The sequence below is a fragment of the Paramisgurnus dabryanus genome, chromosome 17, assembly GCF_030506205.2.
Source record: "Paramisgurnus dabryanus chromosome 17, PD_genome_1.1, whole genome shotgun sequence".
NCBI classification, from domain to species: Eukaryota; Metazoa; Chordata; class Actinopteri; order Cypriniformes; family Cobitidae; genus Paramisgurnus; species Paramisgurnus dabryanus.
In genome coordinates, this window is record NC_133353.1 from 32,541,719 (window position 1) to 32,554,748 (window position 13,030).

The following is a 13,030-nucleotide window of genomic DNA, read 5'->3' on the forward strand; positions in this document are numbered from 1 at the left end:
CGTTTCCTTTACAAAGAACACTTAAAGACATGAGCCAAAACATGTATATATTTTTTAAAATATTTTTTTTGTCTTCTGTGTTCAAAGAACTGTATTTTAAACTGTTCCCTTTATTGTTTTATAACAAGAAGACGTAAAGAGAAATGGGCCAAAACTTGTATATATTTTTTTTTAAATATCTCTCTTGTATTCTGTGTTTAAAGTACTGTATTAAAACAGTTCCATATTGTTTTATAAAAAGAACACTTAAAGAGAAATGGGCTCAAACTTGTATTTTTTTTTATTTTGTAAAATCTCTTTTTGTCTTCTTTGAACACAGAACTGTATTTTAAAAAGTTCCCTTTATTGTTGTATAAAAAGGGCACTTACAGAGAAGTGGCCCAAAACTTGTGTGTGTGTGTGTGTATATATATATATATATATATAAATTTTAAAGTTTGTCTTGTGTTAAAAGAACTGTATTGAAACGGCTGCTTTTTGTTGTTTCTATAAATGTTTATTTTCAAGATCAGAGTCCTGGTTTTCATTTTACTATTGTTTCGTTGGCTTCTGCAAAACATCAAATAAAACAAAAGGTTACTCTTTAAAGACATGTTATGAAATCCATCCCTAATAAAGTAACGCAATGCAACTACAAAGTAAAAATATAATTATGAGGCTTAAGAATCTCACCCAAAGAAAATTTTTTGGTTTTTATAAATGATGGTGAGCACACAGCTTTTGTACCCATTGAAATACATCTTATAAACGATATCTCATATCTTATCAGAAGTCAATGGTCAATGTTTGCAATCAGCTGTGCGCTTATCATTATTGGTCATCTTGTGTGTTCAACTGACTTAAGAAACTCTCATAGGTTTATAACAATGAGGATGAGTATTGAATATGTATGTTTTGGTGAACTATCCCTATAACTTCTTGCCAGTCAATCTCATTTAAAAAAAAGTCACACTCAAACTAAAACAGATACATTTCATGATGCCCTTGCACAAAATAATACATTTTTATGGTCTCATTTGGATCGCAGACTTTTAATGTAATACAAGAGTTATTGTTTTCTAATACTACAGTTAAGTTATGAAGGCCTTAAAAATATAGGTATAATTACTTTAAGATAACTATATATCATACGTTTATTGATATGTAATTTCAATTGAATTAATCTATAAATGCACTGTAGCTAAAGCCAGAGGTCAGACCATGTACTGTTTAAAATCTGAAGAAAATACATGTAAACATTGGAATTATCTGAAAATATGTCTTAACACATTTTATTATTACTTATATGTTATAAAACAACATTAAGTGAGAATGTGCACATTAACTGTAGTTAGTTGCATGCCATTTTAACAAAAGCCCTGAAGGATGTTGTTTTTGTGAAGTGACCAAAAGACACGTGCTCATCTATACACTGTAGGTCAAGATGAAATAATGTGATAAAATGTTTGGACATCATAATAACAAGGATAAAGCAGACGCAGTATGCAGCTGGACAAAAATCAGAGATTTATTGAGAATAACACAATCAAATCAATACGAAGTAAACAGAAACCTAAGTTTAGATACTGTACAAGTTCTATACAAGGTTTCAGTACAATCGTTTAAACTGGATTTTTGTCAAAATATAACGAGAGTGCCCGTCTAACACACTGTGGGCCTTCAGCTCTCTCTTGAGTCACTGGAATGTCAGGTGCATTCACTTCCACCGGCTCCTCTACATCCTGCATCCAAGCATCCAAGAATGTGTCGTCGTTCATTGAACACAAGTTATGTAGGACACAGCAGGCACTGATAATGGTTGGGACTCTTGTTATGCTGACTTCAATTTTTTTCAGCAAACACCTCCATCTCCCTTTCAGCTGTCCAAATGCACATTCAACAGTCATACGTGCACGGCTCAAACGGTAGTTGAAGAGCCTCTGTTCTCTGGAGAGATGACCATTGTCAGGAAATCCCTTCATCAACCAGCTCATGAGTGGGTATGCAGGGTCACCAAGTAGCATCACTGGAATGTGCACACCCTCAATTTCTTGTGTTTCCTACAGTAGAAACAAACACATATTATACAAAAGTAAAAATCATGCACCGCACAGCTGCCAGAAAATGTAACAAATGTTTTCTATTAATTTGCACGTCTTACCGTTGGGAACAGCTGTCCATTCTCTGCTAGATGAAACAAGGTGGAATTACGCAACACTCGGGCATCATGAACACTGCCTGGCCACCCCACATTTATATTGGTAAAGCTGTAAATTAAACAGGTATTAGTTTGTTTATAAGAGACAATACAATAAAACAACCAAAAGTAAATACGGATAAGAAAAACTACTGAATGTGACTGGTTACTCACCGAGATCTGTGATCCACAACTGCCTGTAATATAATTGAGTAGCTTCCTTTTCTGTTGTAATAGTCCTTTGAATCCTCAGAAGGTGGGGTAACCGATATATGGGATCCATCAATTGCTCCAGCACACTGAGGAAAACCCCATCTCTCTTTAAAGCCTTCAACAACTTCCTGGAGCTTCTCTCCCTTTGGCAAATTAATAAAAAAGCTTTGCAGTGTTCGTATTGCTTCACACACTTCCGAAACAATGCGGTGCACAGTCGCTTTGCCCATTCCAAACAACTCAGCCAATGTTCGGTAGTCTGTTCCGGATGCAAGGTACCACAGAGCAGCTGCAACTCGCAGTTCTACAGTAATAGTCTGTCGTAAATGGGTTTGTTTTTTCTTCAGCAGTGGCCGCAATTTGTCGCACAGAACATTAAATGTGCGTCGTCGTATACGAAAATGTTCAAGCCATTGATCATCATTATACGTACCGAGCACAATATTGTTCCACCATTCCCGACTTCGCCGACGATTCCACAATATTCGACGGGGTCTTGATGCTATCATTGCCGAAACGAAAGCGGCAGCTCTCCGCCTATTTCTCCTCTGTTTCATATTTTTAACTAGTGACATTTGTGTGAGCGTATTTCGTCCATTGCTCTGAAATATCTGAAAGAGCCCGTACATATACATATACAAAACCTCGTGCAGCATGTTTGGAACAACAATACAAGCATGGAAGCTCTGACGTAATGTTACGGAGCATAGACTCTTAAGTTCCGGCACGCGCTTATGACGAAAGCATTATAGACCCTCCCACTGACCCTCCCATGAGGACATAAGTGGTCGAAAGTGGACAAAAGAGACGGATTTAAATACCAGGTGTAAACGCAATGTGTCTCTCTCGTCCACTTGCGATCCGATCGACGAAAACACATGTTAATGCCAAGTGTAAACAGGCTCATAGATGTATATGTAAATAGATGCTACTTTCTTCAGTTTCACACACATGACTGCTAAGTCTTGTTTTACATTGTTTAGCTTAGTTGTTAACAGGTTAGACCATTCACATGGCACGAGTAGGGTTGGGTATTGTTTTAATTTTAGTGATTCCGATACCAATTCGGCTTAACGATTCTGGTTCTTATTGATTCTTGGTTGCGATTCCAATATTTTTTAGTAAGAGAAAAAAAAGAGCAAATACTTTAAATAATTTTTATTCTATTCTTTCCACATTTAGTCTGTAACTTGTTGAGTGTAACTGTTAACAATATTAAGTAATGATCAGAAGCAATTACGAACCAAAACTATTTAGGTATAACACAAAACAATAAAACAGGCAGTTTGCTATTGGAGACAGTAATGTACAGTAAGAGGGAATAAAACCCTTCATGGTGAACGCATTGTCTTAAAATAATAATAATAATAATAATAATACTGAATACATTAGTACACTAGGTAACAAGTGACTGTTTAAAAAGCATTCAATTAGAGTCATTTTAAGCGATAGCTTGTCCATTAACTAGTTTTTTTATTTTTTATTAATAAAACATTACATTTTGAAAGTGCTAGAATGAACGATTCAAATGTATATAATCTTAAAGTGTTTAATCTTTGTTTTGTACCTGGGTCGAAGATGGGCTATTGCTAATATTGCTAGTTGCAGAAGGACTTGCAGCTTAAACACGGTACATTGCTTCAGATTAATGCCATGTTGAAGCAGATGTTTCATCATATTAGATGTATTTCCACTTTACACGAAATATCCTTACCACATGTATTGCATTTGGCAATACTACAGTCTTTTTTCACAAAGTTTAACCAAACGTTTGCTGCGTTCAGTCATAGTGCCCAGTGTAATGAACTGCGCATGTGCGTAATGATAAAAGGTTCTTGTCTCAGGTCCTGTAAAACTCTTGAAAAACTCAAATTTTATGAAGAATATGCTCAGCAGTGATGTTGAATGATACATTTGCACATGGTTTGTCTCAAAGCCTGTTAAAAACAACACATAGACATTTAAATAAATATAAACTTTTTAAACGGTAAATTTATACCATAGGGGGACTTACAAAATTAATAGAGGCGATTCTGTTCATGTTGCATCTAATAATGAAGAGTTTTACTCAACTCACATCACAGCCCCCGAATCTCACACACATGGAGAGTAATGCTGTAAATATTTGTTTTTATTCGGATGGCCGTAGGCAGACGGATTTAAATGACTAAACCTCATGTCAGCACTGCTCTCTCATTGGCTTTTGAAAGCAAATCTTGAACAGGTTTTACAAATCTTACAGACCTGTACTGCAAATTTTGTGATAATTATCTACCTTATCGCTTTCTAGGTTTCGGGCAGCACAAGATAACTAGGCGAGAGGCTTCACAAACCATCACTTAGTTGTTTTCTACTGACATTCCTGAACCGCTCCGTGTGTTTCCACCTCACAGCCTTGGGCATTTCCCCATTCCCGTGTATGTCACATCACATACAACAGTTTTCTTTACAAATTTCATGTGTAGATTCAGCGTATGACCATTGCTTCAAAGCATTAACGTTTTGCTGTACAGTGTGTATGCTGGTCGCTACTGATAAAGGTTTGCAGTTTTCCCAAATGAGCGCTGTCACCGTTGTGTGAGATAAAGTGGCAAAAAAATAGGAGTACTGTAATACCTCTCTTTCTCACTCATTAATTTGTGTCGCTATATAAAATTGCTTGACAGTATCTTCAAAAGAGTGGTAGACGGTCTCCTTCCCGTCGCACAGGGACTTGCTCAGGCTTGTCTGGGAAGTTTCTGTTGTTGTGATGCCGTTACCCAGAGTGCTTTGCTGTCATTACTACTCCCGTGAAGGACGGCACTTTATGTTGTCTGCCTTCCTGTGTCCCCAGGCATCTCTTATGAGATCAGTTACATAGTGAAACTAGCACCTTGAGATCACACATTCCCTCTCTCTCTTTCTCGCTCGCCCTCTCGAGCGCTGGTGTAAATGGTCCTTGTCATTGACTGCCCTCATTTCCTGCTAATTAAAAGCAGAGGAATGCAGCCCTGCCACTCCATCTCTCTCGATGATGGAGAACTGAAAAAGATGAGATGATGAGGAATGCAGACTCGCAGGCCTGCAGTTTTTTCCAACGCTTGCTTTTGACCACTATATCCGTATGCAGTCCTGCACATAACTGCTTATTAGTGCATTTGGTGGTATTTTTGAGTTGCTTTTTGACAGCACACATTTATTAGCTAGTAAAAAGACATCATTTGTCACACTAAATCACTAAATGAATTGGGAGGATGTGGGGGTGTGTCTTGTCCAGGAGGAAGGGGATGGTTGGTTATCTGCTCTTAGCACATTTTCTGACTGCTTCCTTCCTTTCTGCCTTTAGTTCTTCCTGTCATTGTTTAGCAAGTTTACGGCACTGTATGTGTGACTACCCGTGAGAGCATTCCCAAAGAATAATTAGATACCCAAATTATGCATTTGCATTGTGAGTGATTTGTTAGCGTGTAACCTGCGGCTGATCAGATTTTTTTCTATCCTAAACTTGTGGGACCGGGTTCCTGTTTTCTTAAGTCACACGGTGTCTTCCTGAGCATAGCAGGAAGTCTGAGCACACAGTGGATGGTCTGTTAAAACATCGATGGCTTTTCCTTTCTGCATCACTTCAACTTCCTACGTTAACATCCTGTTATTCCTCTATCCTACATCCGGGTGAACCTCCTTTCTATGTGCGCACAGATGGATTTCATTTCAAGTCATATGGTAAATGTAGTGAATTATCTGTACATTTGTTATTACAATCGGTTTCTTTTCATCTCTCCATTACAACCTGTTTAATTCAAGAAACATCTGCTTGGTGTCTGTGTGTTAGAGAGATTTCTTGGTCCCTGATGTGTTTATGCGCGATGTTACATGGCAGGGTTTAACAATGAGGATGGCTCTAGGCCATTTTGAGATAGTTTCAGGCCAGTTAACAGAACATTCATTTGCCTTATTGGGTTGTGGCTGTGTTGTAATTAGGTCTTGTTGGTTGATAATCAATTTGTTTTTAATTGGCATTTACATTTTGTTTCATGTATTCCGCATTTGGCATCACATTCTGACAAATTTGGTGAAATTCTGCTTTGCATCCAAACAAATGCCTCCATTGCCATCTCTGTTTGGAATATCATCACTTAGTATAACATTTAATATTTGCGTTTTTTTGTATTAAGCTGCTATGAAACAATGTAACTTTGTAAAAAGGCACTGTATAACAATTATTTTTTTTATGATTGAAAAAAGCAGGGCTCCAGACTGCCCCCAAATGGTGCCATTTTTCCCCTAAAATTTGAGAGTGTGCCACTGAATTTTACATCCAGTCGCACATGTGCAATATGTAAATTTGACCTTTTTTTTCCAAAAGTTCACAATAAAATGTGACACTGAATTTGAAACAGCACATTGTACTTTCTGCATCTATCATTAAAGTATTTATTAGTAATACAGTGGAAATTAGTAGAAATGTGAGTATTTGGTTAGCATGATGATTTACGGTGTGTGCCCCTAAATTTTCTGGTTGCGCCCCTAAAATTTTCAGTTGGGGGGCCACTGTGCTCCTAGTGAAAAAAAAGTTAGTCTGGAGCTTTGAAAAGCATTTTTTTTTTTAAATATAAAGAGATTTATAGTTATCAAAAATTATCATAGATGACCCAAATCTATAAAAAAATTAATTTGTAAGTTTGAAACTGTATATCACAATTATAGTAACCATAATCACAATGGTATTATCATGGTTTTGCGAACAATTTTTAGAAATGTAAAAAAAAAAACATCAAATAAATAACATTAACCATAGCAAATTTGGGGATGTGAGAGAAATGTTCATGTAGTTCAGATAAAATACAAGGGAGTAAATCAGAAAGTCATCTGTCTGCATATGTTGCGAGAAATTTGGTGTAATTTATGACCCAGGAATAAGCTGACCGACACTTGCGCTCACAGCAATGGCAAAAGAAAGAGTAAAAATTTGCTTTAAACTCACTAGATCACATAATTTAATGGAAAATGAAAAGAGAAGATGGATCTGTCTAAAGAAATATTAAGTACACTGCAAAAAAAAGATTTTCAAGAAAAACTTTTCTTAGTACTTGTTTTCAGTAAAAATTCTTAAATAAAGATGCTTTTTCTTGATGAGCAAAACGGCCCAAGAAAATAAGTTTAGTTTTTAGACCAAAACTATCAAATTTAAGTGATTTTTGTGCATAAAAAAAGCAAAAAATCTGCCATTGTGGTAAGCAAATTTTTCTTGAATTTTTCTTCAATTTTAGTGTTTAAGAAAAATGTTCAACATTTCTTTGCTTGTTTTATGCACAGAATCACTTCAATTTGATAGTTTTGGTCTAAAAACTAGACTTATTTTCTTGGATCGTTTTGCTCATCAAGAAAAAGCATCTTTATTTAAGAATTTTTAGATATTTTTACTGAAAACAAGACAAAAATACTAGGACATTTTTTTCTTTAAAATATTTTTTTGCAGTGTATGTGTCAGTGTACAACTAAATTTCCTAAATGTGAAATTTGTTTTGTCTCACGTTCTTGCTTAAATTGGTTTATGCTGGAGTCACACTGGCATGGTTAAATGTTAATTAAAAATGACGTGGTAATACTAACCGTTTTACACATCACGGTTTACCATTAAACTGTTTATCGTTACATCTCTAGCTAACTATATAATAAACAACACATTTTTTCTAGTATTATTTTTTTTTGTTTTTCAGTATTAGTTTATTATATTAAAATTCATATCACAGCTGTAAATTAGATTTTTAAATGCTCTAATGTGAGCATCTAATAACTGAGTCGTATGATAATTTACCCCGTTCAGATTCATAAGACTGATTCAGAGCGAAAAATTGTGCTTTCATGATGATGTCTTACTTCATAAGTCATGACTTTTAAATATTAAACCAACCAAATCATGAGAGTTGTCACTGTTCTTAAAAACCCAAAAGAACTGACCACCTGTGACCGGCCTTTCTAAAACGGCATGTTCTAGATTCTTAAACAACGTATGGTTGAGTCTCCAACAAGGATGTGGTTAGACCCGTGCCACTGCAGTGACTGTGGTGTGCTCTCATCCTGAATGATAACCCAAACCCCTCCCCGACCGCTCTACTCTATAACCCTGCGCCATATCATCAAGTGTGACAAGCCTCACTGCTAAATTTAGCTCTTCATAATGGCTCTGCGGAAACCCGGACTGCAGCAGGACAATCTGGGAATACGCAGGGGGATGAAGGAGAGCTCAGTCTGTGTGTTTGGTTAGGGATCAGGTTCATTCCAGTACCGATGTTAGAGTTGTAATCTTTTAATCCGCAGTCTTTCTGATATCATATAACTCAGAAACACTTGTTTTTGTTGGCTGAGATCTCTCAGAATGTCAGATATGACTGAATAATCTCTCCTAACTTGTTGGTTCAGTTGGTCCTGTTGATGCTCTCTGAAACTGTCCTCTTGTCTCTTTCCCCTTCCTTACTGGCTTATTTTAATACAGAGGATATTTTCCTCATGACTGATGATCTCTGTCCTGTTTCTGTTGTCACTCAAATATCTGGCCTGAACTTAAATGATCTGTTTCCTTAAAGTGTGTTAAGGGTGTTTGGGTGCATGCATGCGAGCAAAAGAGAGAGAGAGAGTTTTGAAGTGGATGTGGTTTTGAATCTTGAGTACTCAAGTGTCTCAAGTAAACTTAAGTGTTTTTGTGTCAATGTTAGTAACCAAGTTCAATGTTAATGTCATGTCCAGTAAATTTGTGCTCATTTCAGAGTCAAGACCAATGCTTGGGTTGTAAATCCAGAACTGGTTCTTATTCAGTATTTAAACAAAACACCATGCCTGCACGATACTAAGAAAAAGTAAGATTGTCGAATAACTTGCTAGACAAGTTAAGTGATATATGATAATGCAAAGTTTGCAAAATCAATTTAAATTGTAATAAAATATATGTAAAAACCTGCATGTGTAACCAGCATTTGTTTTACAATCTATTTGCATTTAATCTTTGACTGTACAAAGTTTATAGATAATTCACTTCAAGACTATACAAATTATTAAAACAATCCGTTCTTGCAAACTATTGCAAAATGCACATTTGCAATAATTTTGATGTTGCAGCGGAAAGGAAATACTGGAATGTGTACTGAATGATTTGTAGGATTCAGGTTGACTAACAGTGCCTAAACTTGGCTTAACGCTGCACTAAATACTATAACAGTGCTTTCTCCAATGCAATACAGATTAACATTGCTGCAGCAAATCCTTTTAACACAATTGTGAGCTTGTACTATGAAATAAGTTGGACAAGACCGTGATAAAAACAGTGGCGGCAACAGGACTAATAACTTGAACTTGTGCTGAATGATGCAGGAGTTTCTTTAGCAGATTAGGGGAGAGCGGGGTACAACCTAACGCTTTTTGGTTTTGGCTCAATCATTCAAAAAATATTTGAGTTTGATTAATTATATTTTTACACAAGCAGCACACACATCTCTGCTACAAATTATCATTTATAGTTTGTTTCTAGTACTTACCATTCTTGGAAAATTACATCAAACGTGACAGAAGTGCAAACGTTACAACTTACCCCATAGGCAGGGGGTTAGTTGTAACACTTGCTAAAAATTAAGTTTGCAGTCAAATATTTCAATACTATTTTGTCTATATACTTGAAGTGGATATTGTTTATATATCTGTCTATAATAGACAGGCATCCACACTGTATTCATTCATCCAGCCCTTTTCTTACAATAGTTCAATTATAAATGGATACAAATGTCTAAATATGTGAGCACAATTATGACAAAACACTTGTTTTATATGTGACCCAGTCTGTAATAACCATACTACAGTTTCAAAAATCACATTCTGAGAAAATGAGCATCAAAGTCTAATTTTTAGCCATTCATTTTATTATAATTTCAGTCTTGGACGTGACCTTAATCAATCAATATTGAAGATATGAACAAAAATTAATTTGACACGATTTTTGATAAGACCGGCACATTATTTTGTTGGCAGCCAGCAATCTTTTGTGTGTAGCTTATTTAAAACAACGTCAAGAATTACGCTAACGTTAGTGGTTTTCATATCGTAACTGCTGAGGGGTTAGTTGTAACACAGCGTTACAATTAACCCCGCTGGGTGAAAATATTTTCAACCCCACCAAAAAGGTTGCTAAGACACTGGTTAATATGACATGGCATTGGATTTGGTATCTTACACATCTAACTTAGAAACCGAAAAAAACATATGATGAAAAAATTTACTTACATGCCACCAAAACACTCGTTCATCAATAACTCTCTGGAAGAACATTATACATTTCCAATAATTTGCGGGAGATCGTCATTTGGCAGCGTGAAAAAAATACTGGGAAAATAAAACTCTCCACCTTGTGCAACAATGTAAACAGTCCGTGTTACGACTAACCCCGCCTTAGTTTTTGCCCCACGCACCCCTATAATTTGGTTTCTGTTTACTTATTACTTTTTACTTGGTTCGTGGCAGCACCAAACATGTAAGTTCGGATAAGAGAGACAGATTCTTCACCCCCGTTTCCTCTCTCTGAAACACAATTCGCTTAAATTTTCTTCTCTCCCGACAGGGGACTGAGGCGCTGCCCAAAATAATGAATGTTTATTTATGAAATTTTGTTTTCAGCTTCAATATTTGCAGAAGGCAGTCACTGCGGAAATGTGATTCTCCAAGCTGTTTTTGTTTTAGGTTTTAGTCACGTAAAGAAGAGAAGCAATATGTTAAAAACCAAAATCGGTTACCCTGAGACCAGCAGTGAGTGCCGTTACTTGAATGATAATCTTGCATTTCTAGATTTTTCTTTTAAAGTAAAATGTTTTCTCTAATAGAGTTTTTATGTGTTACCTATCCAGAGTTTCTTTGTGTAGTGTATTAACGTAATGCTTTTTTGCCATAATGAGTGTATATTGTTAAATTCCTCAGCGTTCTTTGTTTATTCCGACAGCTTCAAGGAAATTTCAGAATCTTTCCCGAGTGTTGTATCTGCGTAAACAAACACCCATCACCTGATTTGACAAGCTGTTGCATCTCTTTTCTGCAAAAATGCTGTATTAATGCTGCCAGCAAATCTCCTAGGCAAAACATGAAATGCAATGCTGAGCTCACAAAATTCAAACATTTTCAAGGATAGTTTTACTTGCTGGTCGTCAGCAGCAAAAAACACTAAAGTTTGGTTTCGGAGGCAGAAGATTTTACTTTTTTAAAGGAGAAGGTGTGGACATTTGATAAGACTGCCCCCTCTTCTCTCTTTGGAGGTTTTAAGAGTAGAATTGAATTGTCTGTTAAGAGGCCGAATAAAGCAGCGAATGCATTAAGGAGAAATCTTGGGGCTGCAGCTTGATGTTAGGTGAAGTGCATTGCTTCAAAGTGAAAAAACTTGTACATCAGCAGACTTTCATCTCAAGCACATCTCTTTTATTTTAATCTTTAAGAGCTTTGAGCACTCTCCATTCTTTTGTGTAGCATCTACTACAGTATTGGTGGAATGACTATTTCTTTTAGTTCCTGCATTTTCTTTTCTGTATCAATTAAGTTTTCTCCTTGAACTGAACAAAAGCCAGAAAGCCCCGTGTAACCATTTTTTATGTCTGTAATCTTGTTTGGGTGCGGTAAGGCTTTTTTGTTGTTCTTGGCTGTAATAACGTTGGTGCATTTAACTGTCTCGAGCGTTATTCTCCTGTGATGGAATGCAGCGATCTGATTGGGCACTGTTTTCGATTTCTGCACCCTTTCATTCCTGCTTATTACTATAGATGTCTGTTTAATAGCTCCTAGCAGCTAACTAGTTTTCAGATGGCTGGAAGCTGATGTTTGCCGAACTGCTGAAAGCAGCAGGTTTCACGGCATTTTATGTGTCTACTTTTTTCTTGGCCATTTTAAAATGAGAGCCAAACCTGCATTCCCTGAGGACGAGCACCTCTGGACGCCACTGATAGCATTAATATATAAAACCGTTTTATGTATGGTCTTAGCTCATCTTGACTGCGGCGTTGATGCTACTTGTATATTAAATGTATAAAGGCCGGGATGGTTATTTTGGCGGATGCTGATAGCGGGGAATGTTTTGGAGAGGGATGAAGAGGAGAGAGAGTGAAGTCTGTTCAAACAGCCTTTGATTGGGGGTCTCAAGATGTTTAACCTTGCTTACCTGCTCTCTGGCTTTGAGGATTGTTTTGCTTCCTTAAATGCGCTCTGTCCGTCTTGCTTACCAATATTGTGTGTGAAGTTACATCAGCGACTGCAAGCACATTTCCATCTCTCTGCTGTTTCTTATCTACCACTTGCACCCTGTGTTACTCGGTTAAGAAGGGGTGGGAAATGCGATTTTGAAAACAATTGTAAACCCATGTCTGTTTTCAGACTCCATTAGTTTTGTGTACTGAAATGTATGTCTGCTCAAATCTGATATTACTATTAATACGAAGCCACACAGTAACCTCGAATTTTTACACGTCATCATTGTTGTTCAGTTAATGATTCATAATTCTGGTTTAACATCATTGTTTTTGGCTATTAACACGTTTACATTGTTCAAAACACAATTGTGTATTGTCACTCTCTTGTGATGTATGCAAATATCGTGATGCATTGCACTTCATTATATGCTAAATAATTGCTAGGATGCAA

General features: G+C 36.5%; 2 protein-coding genes across 5 annotated transcripts in view; one reads left to right on the plus strand and one right to left on the minus strand.

The window, feature by feature from the left end:
- qkia (QKI, KH domain containing, RNA binding a) overlaps positions 1 to 13,030 on the plus strand; it is a 91,008-nt gene that overhangs the window by 15,838 nt on the left and 62,140 nt on the right. The gene's annotated exons all lie outside the window — the stretch shown is intronic.
- LOC135747232 (uncharacterized) lies at positions 1,491 to 2,940 on the minus strand. The gene is made up of 3 exons (XM_065265871.2): positions 2,351 to 2,940; positions 2,141 to 2,246; positions 1,491 to 2,039 (listed from the first exon to the last, which is right to left on the minus strand). The coding sequence occupies exons 1-3, from the start codon at positions 2,896 to 2,898 to the stop codon at positions 1,602 to 1,604; spliced, it is 1,092 nt and encodes a 363-aa protein (XP_065121943.2). The 5' UTR covers positions 2,899 to 2,940; the 3' UTR covers positions 1,491 to 1,601.